Below are 17,826 nucleotides of genomic sequence, written 5' to 3' on the forward strand. Positions count from 1 at the left end.
AAGATCAAGACTCCATCTAAAAAAACAAAAAACAAAAAACCAAGAGATATTCTGAAATATCATGGCAGAATCCACATGTTTCCAAAAAACACATTTCTTAGCTTGCACATATAGCCCAAGATGGACCCTTATCTGGGACCTGTGTGACCCTGTATGATCAGCCCATTTGATCTCTGAATATTAGCTCTCTTCAGCACCCCAGTGTCCTCCTGCTTTTTCCAACAACAATTATGTGCCATGCCACGCAGACAGCTAAGTATGAGGACTTTCTAAGGCCACGTAGTGTTGTTAGTCCTCATCTCTAAGATGAGGTGGCATCTCACTGGCTTATGTTGGGAGTCCTCAAGACCATCTTCAGATTTGATGATTTGCTAGCAGGACTCACAGAACTCAGAAAAGCTGTTGTACTCACAATGACAGATTTATAGCAAAAGAAGACAGAGTAAAATCAGCAAAGGAAAAAATGACAGAGTCCACACAGAAAAAGCACAAACTTCCAAGTATCCTCTCCCAACAGAGTTGCATGAACAGCACTGAATCCTCAGCAATGATCTATGACAAGTAGAAAGTATTGCCAGCCACGGAAACTCACCCAAGCCTTGGGGTCCAGGTTTTTTATTGAGATGATCGGTCACATAGGCATGGAGCTCCCATATAGCTGGCCTTAGTTACTTAGTATCCAGCCTTTCAGGAGATCAAATTGATACAGCATGGCCCAGAGCCCTAGGCCAGCAAAAAGAGGCATTCATCATAAATCATATTTTTAAAATAAACTATCTGACATTACCCAGGACCTCAAGAATACAATGACTCTCTTATTGCGGTATTCCAAGGAGTTGAAGGTTATCTCTTAAGAGCCAGTCAAGGGGCCGGTCCTCTCTTTGGAATGTGCAAGGTCTGAGTACCCCAAGCCCAGTGAGTTAATCCTTTACTACAAATTGTAATAACCAAAACATTGTGTACTAGAGAGAAGTATGATTTCAGTGTGCTTATTTCATGGTTCAGATTGTGGTAAAAAGATTTTCTTAGGGTCATTGAGCAATGTGATCTCATCCAGGCTTTAGATATATATAAAATGTGAACATAAACACATTTGGAAGAGGAAAATTTGAAACATAAACCAGTTTCTATTACGTTACCTATTACCTAAAATGATGACAGTCATTCAGTAAGCAGGCCTCAAGCACAAAACTGAAAGGGGGAGGAAAATCAGTGGTAGTACATTAGTGCTATAATATAGTTAATGTAAACATTTTCTCCATCTAAGAAAACATTGTATTTCAAGGGGTAGCATATTTGTTAGAATAAATAGTTTTCTTCTTTGGGTTGAAAGGCACAGATTAGACCTATAATTTTGAATCATTTTATTGCCCTTCCCAATATGGAGCCCGCCTTGAGAAAGAATATCCATCTTTTCTAAACTAAGTTTATGGAAAAATCAGATTATTAGAATTCCAGTCCTTATACTTCTCTATCAAATTGGTCATTCAGTGAATTAATGAATACAGATACAAATTTTCAAAAACGTATATCCTATTGATTAAAAAAAGTCCAAGTCACCATAGCATGTGGCTATGGTCGTGAGCTGAAATCTGAGTTTGCATCCCAAATTAGAATTCTCACTCCTTCCCTTAATGGCTACAAAATTTTAGGCAAGTTATTCTACCTCTACAAGCCTCAATTTCCCCAACTGCATACCTATTTCAAAAGTTTAATTTCAGTAATTAAAAAAGATGACTTATGTAAAATGCTTATAGTGCCTGGCACATAGTAAATTATCAGTGAATATTAACCTTTATTGAACTATTATTGTGACTATTAAATCATCAGACCAATAACTTGGTTTAGAGGCAGCACAGCTTTATGGTTAAGGGCATATACTCTAGCACCAACTTCATGGGTTTGAATATTGCCTGTCCCCCCATGAGTTTGGGGGTCCCATTTAATATCTTTATTTCTTTATCTGTAAAAGAATAAAGGTTATAGTGAAAATTTAATGTTTGCAAGGGATTTAGAACAGCACGCGACATATCATAAGTGCTCGATAAATGTCAGCTATTGTTATTGATTGCATTTCAAAAAGTCTCAATCTGCCAGTAGCTTACTTTCCTCCAATTAAACAGAATTAGTACAGCAAAGTGGTAAAGATCATGGATGCTAGAATCACGTATGTGCAGGCTCAAACTCTGGCCATGAAATTGATTACAGAGTAGCCTTATACTGGTCAATTTCCATGAGCCTTAGTTTTCTCATCTACAAAGTGGATTGTGTAAGTCTTGGACTGAAATGATCAAAACATTTTTAAGCTTTAGAAATTACTGCCACCACCAATCTAATGTCTGTATGTCAATTACATAAGTATGAATGAAATGTTTTTTCTTAAAACTACATCTTAAAGCCTTGCAATTATACAGTTCTCACAAAAATAAATTTAATTTTAAGGGATTAAGTAATATTAATTTCTTCAGTGAACATGTTTAAACAACTTTCCGTGTCAGGAACTGTGTTAGCCACCAAAGCTAACTTAAACTTGAGCAGTTTCTGCCTTCAAAAAACCAATATTCTTATTAAGAAATGGACATAAAGACCCCTGACCATGAATAGATGGAAAATACAATGATAAAGATTGTACAGAATAATAAGGATTCAAAGTAGAGGAATTCCATGACCTCAAAGACTGATAAAATTGTGAGATATAGTAACCCTGTCCTCGCTTTCCACCTCCACCAAGACATGAGAAATCAATGCATAGTATATGTTGAATGAATCAACCAATTTTGGAAAACCATATGATAATTTTCATTCCATGACCTAGATTCTAGGTTTAACTCTGAAAATGATTAGCTATGTATATAATCCCTATTACTCTCCAGAAATAATAAGCAGAAGTAATGACATCTCTGGGATTTCTCACTATGATTGTGTGTGTGTCGTGTGTGTGTGCGCACATGTGTGTGTGCACGTGTGTGTGTGTGCCCCTCCACAAATATCCTACCTCGAAGTGAGTTTTCTCACATAATAAATAGCTTTATCTCTTCTGCTTATTTTGAAGACTTGTTGAGAATTTCAAATGAGCTAATGTATTTGAAGTTACAATGAAACCCTCAAGTGAAATGCAAGGGTATTATAAGATTTTATCCCTAAAGGAAACCACTGGGAAGTATATTTTATAAAATGCTGTAAGTATTATGTAAAATTTTGTACATGAGAGGAATTTCATGAGGAAGGGAAGAACGAGATGCCCAGTCCCCTAAAAGGAATGACTGACTGGTTTCAATCTGTCTCAAGAAAGCACATGCTGGCAAGAGGAGGCATGTTCTGAGCCAGTTGCACGTGTCAGCTCTTCAGAGGGTCTCCCAAAACTTGCTGTTGAGTTTCATTCCATGACTATGACCTTCTCAACTCTGGTAAATGAAAGTGACCAACACCAGTATCCTTATCTGGAAATCACCTGTTAGTGATTGCAGCAGTTTCTTTCTACCAAATATAAACCAGTAAGTAGATAGATAAATAGTTATAGACAAATACTGAGAAACAAATCTGATATTGCAACTTTGAGCTTTAGTAGCTTCTAGCTCAAGTAGTTGATCTTAACACCGTGCTTAACATAGAGGACACTTTGCAAAATATTTGTTCCTTGAATCAAGTCTTTTGTGGCTGATCTGGGGTGCTTTATTTTTTTTTAAAGAACTTGAAACAAAGCAGAGTTACGACTTCAATTTACTCCGAAGTATGAGGTATTATTTTTTGAGAAAAATAGCTGTTGGAGAGTGAAAACTACCTAGATGAACAATAAATGGCCTTTGAGATCAGACAGATAAGAGCTGTGGAAGCAGAGAGAGTGATTATGCAGGTAAAGGAAGGTAAGCAAAGGTGGAATTGAAGATGTGGTGTGTGTTTTCCTCCACAGACTGAAGCGGCTCTGATGTACGATGCTGTGTACATGGTGGCCATTGCCTCGCACCGGGCATCCCAGCTGACCGTCAGCTCCCTACAGTGCCATCGACATAAGCCATGGCGCCTTGGACCCAGATTTATGAACCTGATCAAAGAGGCAAGTGATGCTCCCTCACAGCCCAGGGGCCCTTCAGCTGAGCACTGTTGGGCTTGCCCATTTGGTATGGTCCTCCCCACATGTTTCTGTTGGCAGGATGCCCGTAAGAGAGAAGAAGCCATCATCAACCAGTCTGCCCAGATTTCAGTGTCAAAAGTTTGTCCAGAAGGACTATCATGAATTTCCCACTGTGATGCTGCCAAGTTCAGTGACACTGCAAGACACCCATCACTTCCTCTCCTTCATGCCAGCCATGGCCGTAGCTCCTGCTGGCTCTCCACATATGTCCATAAGAGCATATGGGTGTTCCTTCCATGGTCCACTGAGTCAAGGGGAGGGTTGATCCACTACTGAAGGGTACCAGAGAGAGTTCCAGTATTATCAGTTCACAATCCCAGTGGCCTCCTAACGCTCAGATTGTACAGGACTGAGTGGAAGGACCTCTTTATCTTAATTATATAGTGACTGTTCTGTCATTTGTCAGCTAACTGGACAAGTTTATTCCCGTTCAAAACCTACCCAGCACATTAAAAGATTTTCGAGAGTACAGGATATTTGCAGGGATAGATATCTTCACTGATGTCCTGGGATCCTGGACTGTCCTCCACCTTTTCTTTTCACTGAGGCAGTTTGACTCCTCTTCACAAGGCCCTTTTCTAAGCCCTGGGACTCCTTATTGATATGTATCCTGCATGACTGGCCACTCCACCACACACCTCAGGGTGTGTCTGGACTTGAGTATAAGAAATAAGGCTCTTTGACTGGGCGCGGTGGCTCACGCCTGTAATCCCAGCACTTTGGGAGGTCGAGGTGGGCAGATCATGAGGTCAGGAGATTGAGACCATCCTGGCTGACACGGTGAAGCCCTGTCTCTACTAAACACACACACACACACACAAAATTAGCCAGGTGTGGTGGCGGGCACCTGTGGTCCCAGCTACTCGGGAGGCTGAGGCAGGAGAATATCGTGAACCAGGGAGGTGGAGGTTGCAGTGAGCTGAGATCTCACCACTGCACTCCAGCCTGGTAGACAGAGCAAGACTTGTCTCAAAAAAAAAAAAAAGAAAAGAAAAGAAAAAAGAAATAAGGCTCTTCAGAGTACCTAGGCCCGAGTATGCACAATGCTCCAATATGCTATTCTAATATTTCTCTATGGGATACAGACATGTACTTCTCAAGTGAAGAGTATTTTTTTTCCTTTCTGTACTGGAGAAGGATGAAAACGTAGTGGAAGCAAGAGGGAGGGCACGTGAAAATGCCCAGCTAAAAGCAAGGAAAGACACCTGCTTTGGACTCCTGTCTCTGCTGGTCTCTTCCATGCCTGCACACCCTCTCTCAGGCTGTTCAACACAACTAAAGGCTGACTGATCCATGAGGGTGAGGACCAAGAAGGCGGGATGCATAAGGATTAAGTACCTAGGCTCCAAATCTAGGTTGTTTGCAAGCCCAGGATGAGGGTGCAATTTAAGGAAACATTCATTCTCGGGTGAGAATTCTATACTTGCACAAGATTAAGAGGGAATTATCCCTTAAATTTTGTACCCTGAGCACCTGTCTTACCTTACCCTAGTCCTGGCAGTGACTGCTTGGGTTTAAATCTTAGTTGCACTAACACTGATGAGCAATATAAACTGGGCAAGTCTATTGGTCCGTTTTCATGCTGCTGATAAAGACATACCTGAGACTGGGTAATTTATAAAGAAATAGAGGTTTAACGGACTCACAGTTCCACGTAGCTGAGGAGGCCTCACAATCATGGTGGAAAGTGAAAGGCATGTCTGTGTGGTGGCAGGCAAGAGAAAACTTGTGCGGGGAAAGTCCCATTTATAAAGCCATCAGATTTCATGAGACTTATTAACTGTCATGAGAACAGCATGGGAAGACTCGCCCCCATGATTCAAATACCTCCCACTGGGTCCCTCCCAAAACACAAGGGAACTGTGGGAGCTACAATTCGAGATGAGATTTGGGTGGGGACACAGCCAAACCATATCAGCAAGTTACTTACACTTCTTGTCTCTCAGTTTTCTTATCTGTAAAATGGGAACAGTGTCATCTACCTCACAGCATGACTGTAAGGAAAAAGAATAAGGCAAATGCTTGTGAAGAATAGTTCAGAAACCTAGTAAGCATCTGAAATCCTAACTATTCTCTTGCCATTGGAAGGCACCACTAAGAACAGCCTCATTCAGTTTACTGAAGATGATGCCAGGAATTTTAAACTGGCAACAACAAGAAAGAAATCACAAATAGGCATGAAACAAAATACCTTTTCTGACAGCTACATAACTCTGACACACTATGCCTCATAGAAAAACATCACACGACCTCCTTTTCCCTGCAGCGATCATGGTTGTGTCCTGAATCGCCATCCTGATTACCTTGATCTTTAACAAGAAAACAGCTGGTTTCTTTTATCTCCTAGAAGTTCAAGGAGAGGCAGAAGTGACATGAAAGCTTGGGATCAAACACTCAAGAGCCCCCAAGGCACCTTATCACTTGTACTTAAGTTGCATAAGAAGGTGAAATTACCAAGCCACATTTAGGCATGTTTAAAGAAATAATGAGCTCCAAGATGAGGGACCACACTGAAAATAAGAAGGTATTTTATATTCATTCACTCCAAAGAAGCAAATCCCTCATTTTTAATCTCCACAGTTAGGGGTAACAGGAAGGGAGGGGGGAATGAATCAGAAATGATTGTCAACATTGTACTCATCCTCTTTTGTCTCCTGAGTCAGGATGTCATACGCTACCTTTGGCAGGGTGTAGGTACCTGCAGAGAAGATGGAATGGGAATAACCAGAAGCAATGCCTCAACCTGCTGGAGGACTGGCACTGAGGGAATTCTGAGACAACCTAAACTAAAACATGCAAAAAAGAAAATGCACGTGTTTCTTCAGATGAGTGCATAACTAAACAAAATTTTGCAAGTATCAGGTTTCATTAGGAAACATGAAATAAGGAACTTGGTTCCCAAATTTCCCCTGCTTCTTTTTTTTTTTTTTTTAAGTAATTCTCACTTTGTAAAGAAGTTCCAAAACTAGAGCCAGAAAAAAAAAAAAAAATGAAAAGAAGCAAGCCAGCAGATTGAATTTATGGGGTGAAGATCAAATTCATCACAGGAGGTAAACTTCCTGAGCAGAGGTTGTTGCATGTGCAGTAATTTCTGATAACTCCACACACTGTTGGGAATCAGTAAGCTTTTCAGACACATCTTTCCAGCTCACTACCTTTCAGTGTTTGAGACTGACTAGATAAAGGGGAAGAGTTAAAGAACATTTGAAACATGATAGAGTATGTTATTGTGTTAGCTCTCTGAGCATTTGCTAAACAAATGCATACTAGGAGATCATACATTCCCACTCAACAAGCATTACTGAAACTCCACTACATAAGTAATATTACTTGGTATCTTAAGGGATAACATCCTTAAAAGTGGTTTCTGCCACCTAGTAATGTAAATTCTACATGGCAGAGGATTGACATGTTTCATTAAAGCTTTTTCTTATACCTCAGGATAAAACACACACTCTTCAGCAGGATATACAGGGTGTCTGATGATCTCGTTCCTGATCCCTCTGCCAGCTCTCTCATCTCCTGCCCCATCTGCAGCATCTGCTGAACCTACGGTGGCTCCCTTGAATATGCCATATGCTCCTACCAAATTATTTTGCCTCTGATTGCAATGCCATGCTCTTCTAAGTCATGCTTTATGTCTCGACTCAAGCACTAGCTCATATCTGCAGGGCCCTGACTCACAGATGTAGGCTCTGTACCTTCATTACAACTGTGGGTATGCTATTGTGTTTGTTTCCATGTCTATCTCCAAGCTATGTGTTTTCAGTCTCAATTCATTCCCTAGCTCTTGCACAATGCTGGGCATAGAATGAGCACCCAATAAATACATGCCAAACAAGTGAATGATTGATGAATGAATGAATGAATGAATGAGCAAAGGAACCGAAGAACACACACTTACAATCTATAAGCATGTGCAGTGCTTTAGGATACACTCTGTCCATAAAAATCATATCCAGAAACAATTCAATAAGACAGAGTCAGGGGCTGGACTAGATCTGTCCACCAGGGCCGTAGGTTTTGATAGGAGAGTGAGGCAGGGTTTTAAGGAAAGACCAACCTATTTAACTCCGGCGCTGGGAGCACAGACTCTGAGATTTCATCACACTTTGCCATCAGTGTGAACTTAGTCAAGTCATTTAGCTTGTTTCTCACTCCTTCCTCCTATAACATGGGGAATAAAATGCCCACATCATATGTTTGTAGGGATTATATATTTTGCATGTACAGCCTAGCAAAATATTTGTCATATAGTGGTTGCTTAATGAAGGATAGCTACCATCAAATGAAAGGTTCTGTTAAAAAATGAAAAACATTTTTCCATTTTCAAGAAAAGGAAGTATATTGGAATAAGATTGCAGTTAGATTAACACCTTTTCTTGAAATGAATTTACAGAAAAAAAAAATGTACATGTATAATTAAGTTCACCGTATCTTCCTTTAAACTAGTTTTACCTGCTTGTTTTCTCATAAATGAGTTACATAAACCTTTGACAAATTTATGTGTTTTTAATATTCTAATATCACAAAGTAGCCTTTTGTTTCTGCACTGCACTTTAGAGGTAATTGTTATTTTTCCACCTCTTTGTACAACTGATATGGTTTGGCTTTGTGTCCCCACTCAAATCTCATCTCGAATTGTAATCCTCACGTGTGGAGTAGTGGACCCATAAATCCCCAAGTGTTGAAGGAGGGCAGTGATTGGATCATGGGGGCGGTTTCCCCTATGCTGTTTTTGTGAAAGTGGCTGAGTTCTCAAGAGATCTGATGGTTTTATAAGGGGCTCTTCCCCTTTTGCTTTCTCCTCTCTCTCCTGCTGCCCTGTAAGACATACCTACTTCCCCTTCCGCCATGATTGTAAGTTTCCTGAGGGCTCCCCAGCCATGCAGAACTGTGAGTCAACTAAACCTCTTTCCTCTATTAAAAAAAAGTGTCTACCATGTAAGGTAGTGGTCAGGAGAAATGAGGCAACACCTAGGAAACATTAAGTATATTGCCAAACATATAAGCACTGCGTGTTTGCTATTACTGTTATTCGTGTCATCATTATTATTATTGGAATCTAGGATAAAGCAGCAGTTGTTTGCAAAATGGAAGACAGTATCTAGTGGTGGAAAACCGGAAGTTCCATGGAGACAGGCATGCAGCATGCAGTAGGCCAACTTCAACAAAGCCAGGGAACGAGGACTTTCAATCATAGACCACACACATGATTGTTCAAGAAAGGTGAAAAGACATCAGGCAAAAATTAACCAGGCTGAGTGTCTTAGTTCATTTGGGCTGCTGTGACAAAATACCATAAACCAGGTGTCAAATAATGGCAGAAACTTACTAGTCATAGTTCTGCAGACTGGGAAGTTCACTATCAAGGTGCTAGCAGAATCCGTTGTCTGGTGAAAGCTGGCTTCCTAGTTCATAGACAGCTGTCTTTCACTTTGTCCTCACATGGTGAAAGGGGCAAGGAATCTCTCAAGGGCCTCTTTTATAAGGGCACTAATGCCATCCATTCACCTCTCAAAGGCCCCACCTCCTATTACCATTGTCTTGAGGGTTAGAAGTTCAGCACATGAATTTTGGGGGTAAACAAGCATTTGAACTACAGCAGGAGCTACCAGGATACCGTAGCAAATTGCTTCTCAGGTCAGTCTGGGAAATGGTAGCTGAATGTAGGAGCTGAGGAAGCCAAGAATTACGCTGTGTCCAGATTAGGTTCCAGCTGGATATAGGGCAATCAGTGGAGCAGCTGTGGTAGCAGCAAGCACGGAAGCATCTGGAAAGAAGAAGGTTTCTAATCAGGGGTGCTGGGAAGAGCAGAGTACAGAACCGGGAATCAGAGATCTTAGGTTACGTCAGCTGTTCTTAATTATTTTCTGGGTCACATGCTTCTAGTAAAACTGACTTAAACGTAGATCCATTGTCCCCCAAAATGCAAATACATTTGTCTATAATCTCAGGGGCCTTAAAGACACCCTGGCTTCCCTAAAACCCATATTCAAGTTGCCTGAATTGAGTTTTAGAGTAGAATATGGTTGAAAAGGCATTGCAGTATAGTGAGTGGCAAATGTGGAAATGAAACATAAGGAATCCTGTTGGGCCCAGATGGAGTGATCCTATGTGGAAGCAGTGAAAAATATGTTTAAGTAAATGTGGAAAGACAATTGGAAGTTGTCTGCTAAAGTTCAAATTTGATTGATAATTGATAGAAAGCCACTGTTTTTGAGGTAGAGACAAAATGAAGTTTCAGATAGTTTATCTTGGTAGCTATGTATAGGTATGATTGAAACAGGTAAACCAAAAAAGATTAATGAGGAAGGAATTGCAGACATCTTGGTTTAGAAGTGATCACCATTCATAAAGAGCTGAAAGGGAAAGGGATTTGTTCAAGAGAAACATGCAAGTGTTTTTTTGAGTACAACCCTAACTTTTCTCTTAAATTTAAATTCATCCAGTCACCTCCCTGCTGGAAATTTCCACTTGGTGGTTCTGCTGCCACCTCCATATCAACAAATTCTCCATCAGGATATATTATTTTTTGACTGTTAAATCTATTATTGTTAAAACAGCTCCACTGTCAGTTAATGACAATGCAACTGGTATATCAAACAAACACAACTAGTGAAACAGCAAAGTCAATTCTATTTTTAATCTTCTCTCCTACTTAAAATTATTCAGTAGAATAATCTGGGCAAATCTCATGACTTTTTTTTGTTGACTTAAGGTAATGACAGTCCTAGAGCTTCCTTATGGTGAAGCACAGCCTCAATTTCATGATTAGAATATCTAGTCTAAGATATTAATCAAAAATCCAAGTTGATTTAACATCAAATACCTCCCCTCTCTGAGCTTGATCCTTCTAGAAGACTGGTGGCATGACGGAGGGGGGATGAATACTTTCTCCTCTTTCTCCTTTCCCTGCTTACTTCCTCCCAACTTCCTTGGCTGTTGTGCCTTCTACTAGGCTCAAAATTAAATAGGACAGATCTTGCTGGGCTGGGCTGCTCTGTGCTTTCTGGGCTTAGCAGACAGTATAAGATGGTGTCCCTGGTAGGCCTGGGAGATTTCTGAAGCTAATTCTTTTTCTTCAAGCATTTCCTTTTGACTCTATGAGTTCCTATTTGACCACCTCTTCTGAAGTTTCTTTGACTCACTGGGTGATGGATTCCTATTTCAGTGGAAGCTTGCACTGTTTCCTCAGCTTCTTGACACCCAGCAGTACACCTCATGCTCTCTCTGCTGAAGCCTCCTGATCCCTTTAGACAGTCCCACTGGCTATCTAAACCCAGGACATTCCCACAAAGTCTGCTGGATTTAAATCTGGCACACAGGAAACACTTGTTTATTCCTTTCTTGGAAATTCTGGGGTTGTCTCTAATCCCAATGCAAGCAACTTCTCCCTGTCAGCCAGAAGAGCAATTGGTCAACTCTGGTCAGCACTCTTTTGTCACTTGGGAGTCACACACATCACAGTATGTAGTCCACTTTGCCTTTCTCACGTTTAGATCAGCCATTGGTCTTCTGTGTCTTCAGCTGCAGTGAACCTATTTCAGACTTCTCTTGAGTGACCCCCGGAAGCTCTATTAACCAGGAGTGGTGTTAGAAAGTGGCATCCCAAAGATATGACTGGGCAGTGTGGACACACAGAGAGACAATAGCTGTCCCCAGAGAAATCTCTTCAGCAATCACCTGTACCACTCTCATGACCTCTTTTATATATGCTTGATTTCGTAGTTGGACCCACAAGATCTAGAACCATCTCTGGAGAACACTTCCTTTATACTTATGTATTGGGAACACTGAGGGGTGCCTGTCTCCCACTCTGGTATCCTGATATCCATTTTACTAGTACCTGAGTGGAAACATTACAGTAATATGGAGCCTGCCACTCAAATCATAGCTCTACAGGTTACCTAAGACCTCATCCCCTCAGTACACTCATCTGATTAAGTCCTGTCAACTGACTGAGATATTTTTCTCAACCTCTTTGCCCACTGCCCTCATCATTTTTCACCTGGACTATTGAAATAGCCTCTAACTAGGCTCTGTATCTTTAATCTCAGCCCTTTTGTCACTATTGTCCACATATAAACAAAGCGATATACATAAATGCACAGCAGGTATTCTACCCTTTACGAACACAAACTTGCTCATAGCTTCCTGTGTCCACATCCAGTTCCATATAGAGTGGAGACAGTGGCTTTTTGTTTTCCTGACTAAACCTGCCTAATAACACCCTTTCTGTCATATAACTTTCAGCCTTCCTGCAAAGCCATACCTCCCATTTTTCACTTAGACCAACTCTTATTCAGAATTTCTTGTCTCTAGCAAGCCTTTCCTGAACCTCTGCTGGAGGGTGCGTCCTCCTTTCAACTCCGTAGCTCTGGCATATCTTTATGTTAGCACTTAACATGCTTCACTCAGGCACTGTAAGATCTTTCCGTGGGACAGAAAGTCAATTTATCTTTGTGTCCTCAGAGCACTGTGCCTGTACATGGCAGGCATTTAAAAGATGCTTATTGAACTGAAGCCAGAAAGTTAAATTCTAGCAAATTCTTAATAAATTTTGCTAAACTAATACTCAATTTTAAACTATATAAATAGTTCCTAATTGATCTGCTCCAAAATAAATTCACTCCATAAGAATGAAAAATTATTTCTAAATGTCAACGCTTATGGGATGTCACTGAGAGATATATGAAATACGGGCAGTTTTCTGCCACTGCTTTGCTACAAAAAATGTAATTTACTGGTTCTATTTTGATGAAATGGAGATTATACATTTGACTATATAAACCTAATATTTGAATTCAGCTTTTAAAAATCAAAGAGTAAAAGATAAAATTATTCATTAGGCACCTATATGTGCTTAATGTTTGTTTTTATTTTTACTTAGTAGGTCACTATGGAGTGGGGTTTTTGTTTGGTTGGTTGGTTGGTTGGTTGGCTGGTTTTGTATGGGATCTGGGTAAAAATTTACAGTATTGAAAATAAAAAAAAAGTCCCTGGAGAAACGTAAGCTCTGACATTTTTATCCTACTGTGTCTTCGCTGAGTAACACTTCCCATTATTGCATGCCATTTGATCTTCATTGCCAGGACAAGCTGTTTCTTAGTTTAATTAGATGACTTTGGATCTGGCAGCAACCTCAGTCACATTTCTACTCTTTAGAAAAACTTCTATTCTCATTCTGCACCTCTTGAAAGTTACCTGCATTCTGACTCCTCATTCTTCAGCATCCCTAGCTAGTCTTCACTGTGTAAAAGAGAGCCATCTATCCCAGTAGCCCCTCACATTTAGGATATTTGGACCTAAGGAAGAGTGGGTTTTCAGGTCCTTCCCTCAATTCCCTGTACAACTCTGGATGGATAAAATAGATTAGTTTCTAAAGGTTCACAGTTTACATTTTTACATTTTTTACCAATCATATGTATTTGTCTTATGTATAAACATCTTTGTTTGTATTATAATAGCACAGCACCTGAGACTGGATAATTTATAAAGAACAGAAATTAATTAATTAATTGTATTTATTTATTTTTAGACGGAGTCTTGCTCTATTGCCAGCCGAGAGTGCAGTGGTGCGATCTCGGTTCACTGCAACCTCTGCCTCTCAGGTTCAAGCAATTCTCCTGCCTCAGCCTCTGAGTAGCTGGGACTACAGTCGTGTGCCACCATGCCTGGCTACTTTTTGCATTTTTCGTAGAGACAGGGTTTCACCATGCTAGCCAGGATGATCTCGATCTCTTGACTTCATGATCTGCCCGCCTCAACCTCCCAAAGTGTTGGGATTACAGGTGCAAGCCACTGTGCCCAGCCAGAAATTTATTTCTTAGAGTTCTGGAGACTGAGAAGTCCCAGATAAAGATACCAGCATCCAGTCTCTGGCGAGGGCTTTCTCGCTGTGTTTCCCCATGGTGGAAAAGCAAAATGGCAAAAAGGGCCTAGCTAATTCTCTCCAGCCCTTTGTAAGGTTCCTAACCCCCATTCATTAGGGCTCCAGCTTCATGACTTAATCCTTTCCTAAAGGTCCCACCTCTTAATACTGTGGCATTGGAGATTAAGTGTCTACATGAATTTTCAAGGAGACAAAAGCCTTTGAACCATAGCAATAACTAAAGCACTAAGACACCTATTCCTGAAATATTCAGTCAGTGGCTAGGTGAACAATCTCCAACAAGAAATGTTGTAAGGGAGGGTTGGCCTCGAATGAAGGATTCTGCCAAACTCTTCTTAGTTTACATGATTCTAAATAACATTGATATTTATGAGATAGCATCAGGGACTCATGTCAATTATCCTTGTTTTTCCATTCAACTACTAATGTCCTGGTTCTACCCCACATTGATTAAAGAATTTGCTTTCTGTAACAGTCTGTGATATATGTGTGCCTGTATGTGTGCACAGTTGCACACATGTTTAATTTACTTAGATGAATATCATTTTACACATATACATGTTTATGGAGGAGGTGAAGATATATATGTTTTGTGAGACTATGTGTGTGTGTGTATTTGTCTGTATCTATTTCTTTGACAATTTGCTTTTCCAATTATCTCAAGTTTTGAATTATATCTAAGTTGGTACATATTTATTACTTATCCAGTTCATTCATTTTTCACCAAAATCTAGTATTCTATAATTAATCCATTCCAAAAGTATTTACTGAATACCTAGTATGTGGCAGACACTCTTTTAGACACCAAGAATGCAATCATGAGCAAAGAAAAGTCCTCACTCTCAAGAAATTTATACTCTAGTCAGGGAAATCAGACAAGGATCATTTAAATAAAAAGCTCAGAAGAGGGAAGGGCATACCATACAATGCCCTTAAGAGAGAAATGGGCATTGCTATATTATAAAACTTCTCACAGATAACATGGGACTTGAATAAATCCCTGAAAGAAAATAGGGAGAAAGCATGCAAATATTAAGAGGATGAAAGATCCAAGTAGAGGGAATAACTTGTGCATTGAATACACATCAGTGTACTTGTCCAATCCCCTCTGCATGGATATTTTGGCTGCCTCTTTCTTTTATCCACACATTCACACAATGCTGTGTTGAACATTTAAGTAACAGGCTCTCACGCACAAATCCAAGATTTGCTCTAGAGAAGCACTGCTGCATTGTCCAATAAAAACGTAATGTGAGTCGCATATATATTAGAGTTTTTAGTAGCCACATTAAAAGTAAAAGACAGGTGGAATGAATTTTAATAACATATTTTATTTAACCCAGTATATCCAAAATATTAGCATTTCATAATGCCATCAATATACAAATTATTAATGAGCAATTGTACATTTTTTCATGAGTCTTTTTAATCCAGTGTGTCTTTTACACTTCCGGTACATCTCAATTCTGACTAGCCACATTTCAAGTGTTCGACAGCCTCCTGTGGCTACCATAATGAACTGCTGTCTTAGCTTGGGCTGCTGTAACAAAATCCTATAGACTGGGTGGCTTAAACAACAGGCTTTTATTTCTTATAGTTCTGGAGGCTAAAAAGTCCATGATCAAAGTGCCACCATGGTCAAGTTCCGGTGAGGGCCCTCTTCTTGGCTTGTAGATGGTTATCTTCTCATTGTATCCTCCCACGATAAAGAGAAGCAGCACTGCTGTCTTCCTCTTCTTACAAGGACACTCATCCCAAGATGGGGACTCTACCTCATGACCTCATCTAAACCTAATTTTCATCTAAAGATCTTACCTGTTAGTACCATCACATTGGGGGTTATGACTTCAACATATAAATGTGGGGGTACACGGTTATTCAATCTGTAACAACAAATCAGCTTGAGACACACATCTAGAAGCAGGACTGCTGCTCATATACATTTTCAGCTCTACCAGCATAAGTTTCCTATTGCTGCATAAAAACTTACCACGAACTCGCTAGGTGCAGTAGCTCAGCCCTGTAATCCCAGCACTTTGGGAGACTGAGGTGGTCAGATCACTTGAGTTCAGGAGTTCTAGACCAGCCTGAGCAACATGGTGAAACCCCCTCTCTACAAAAAATCAAAAAATAAAAATAAAAAATTAGCCGGGCATAGTAGTGCATGCCTGTGGTCCTAGCTACTCAAGAGGGTGGGAGGATCACTTGAACCCGGGAGACAGAGGTTGCAAAGAGCCATGATCTTACCACTGCACTCCAGCCTAGGTGACAGAGAGAGAACGAGACAGCCTGTCTCAAAAAATAAAACACACACACACACACACACACACACACGCGCGCGCGCGCGCGCACGCGCACACAAACTAGGGAGGTTACAACAACCACCATTTATTATTCCAGTTTCTGTAGATGAGAAGTATAGACAAGCTCTTGCTGTGTTCTCTGCTCAGGGTCTCACAAAGCTGAGAAGGCCGTTGGCTGTGGCTGCTGCAGTCTTATTCTAGGTTCAAGGTCCTCTTCCAAGCTCACGTAGTTGTTGGAAGAATTCACTTTTTGCAGACATTATTGGCAGCTTGTTTGCTTAAGACCAAAAGAGAGCAAATCTCTGTTTTCTAAATCCCTTTTTATTAAAGAACTCATTTGATTAGGTCAGCCCTCCCCCGCAGGATAATCTTACTTTTTATTAAGTCAAAGTCAATTGATTACAGATACCTAATTGCATCTGCAAAACATTCCTTTCCCTTTGCCATAATCAATAGAATGACACCCACCACATCCTAAGGTCCCACTCGCACTCAAGGGGAGGGAATTACAAAGGGCATAGGTCACACAGGTTCATCTCAGAATTCTGCCTACCACAACTATACAGTGTCGAATTTCTCCACACTATATGTTTCTGTTGCTTCATGGAGATCCCTGGCTTTACGTTCCCTCCATTTTCTTTATCTATCTACCTCCCATTGGCTTCTCTTTCTTTTCAAAACCATCTAGACTATTACTCTTTCAGGAATACCCTTAATTCCTTTTCCCCTCATTTTCTGCTACACCCACATAAGAAAAGTCTAATGTTTGTCAATACTATAGTGTGTCTTCTCTTTCCCGATGCCCAGGCAACAAGGATGTATCTCAAAAAATCACCCATCCTTGCAGTTCCACCTCATGGCAAATCCATGGTGTCCAACAGTAACTAGGCTCCTAGGGCCACCTCTCAATCCTTTCACTTGTGTCTCCTCATCTCTTCCATTCCCCTCAGCAATTTATCATTTCACTGGGCCACAATTCAACCTTTACTACCTTCATTCTCAACTTACTGCCAACTTATGTGAGAAAATTGGCCGGGTGCGGTGGATCACGCCTGTAATCCCAGCACTTTGGGAGGCCGAGGTGGGGCAGATCACGAGTTCAGGAGATCGAGATCATCTTGGCTAACACGGTGAAACCCCATCTCTACTAAAAACACAAAAAATTAGCTGTGCGTGGTGGTGGTGGGCACCTGTAGTCCCAGCTACTTGGGAGGCTGAGGCAGAAGAACCGCTTGAACCTGGCAGGCAGAGTTCGCAGTGAGCTGAGATCCACCACTGCACTCCAGCCTGGACGACAGAGCAAGACTCCATCTCAAAAAAAAAAAAAAAAAAAAAGGAAGAAAATTGAATTTAGTAGGTGTGAACACCTTCAATTTCCAACAAACCATTTAGCAAACTTTTTTCATGACCATTCTCTTTCTCCAAAATCACAGGATGAGACATATTGCCTTTTCCTCAGTGTCTACTTGTACTGCTGTCCATCTTTTTCCTCTGCT

General features: G+C 40.6%; 1 protein-coding gene and 1 long non-coding RNA gene across 8 annotated transcripts in view; one reads left to right on the forward strand and one right to left on the reverse strand.

Moving 5' to 3' along the window:
• GRIK1 (glutamate ionotropic receptor kainate type subunit 1) overlaps positions 1-17,826 on the forward strand; it is a 413,796-nt gene that overhangs the window by 303,959 nt on the left and 92,011 nt on the right. For all 7 annotated transcript variants that reach the window (XM_010364919.2, XM_030914237.1, XM_010364918.2 and 4 more), the window contains one exon: positions 3,911-4,054. In XM_010364919.2, the coding sequence (XP_010363221.1) occupies positions 3,911-4,054 (144 nt within the window). The remainder of the gene's footprint in view (positions 1-3,910; positions 4,055-17,826) is intronic.
• The window catches only part of LOC104663642, a 33,618-nt gene continuing 32,187 nt past the window's right edge, over positions 16,396-17,826 (reverse strand). The window contains exon 3 of the long non-coding RNA XR_748159.2: positions 16,396-16,607. This is a non-coding gene — a long non-coding RNA (uncharacterized LOC104663642). The remainder of the gene's footprint in view (positions 16,608-17,826) is intronic.

The sequence above is a fragment of the Rhinopithecus roxellana genome, chromosome 13 (assembly GCF_007565055.1).
Source record: "Rhinopithecus roxellana isolate Shanxi Qingling chromosome 13, ASM756505v1, whole genome shotgun sequence".
In the NCBI taxonomy this organism is placed as follows: Eukaryota; Metazoa; Chordata; class Mammalia; order Primates; family Cercopithecidae; genus Rhinopithecus; species Rhinopithecus roxellana.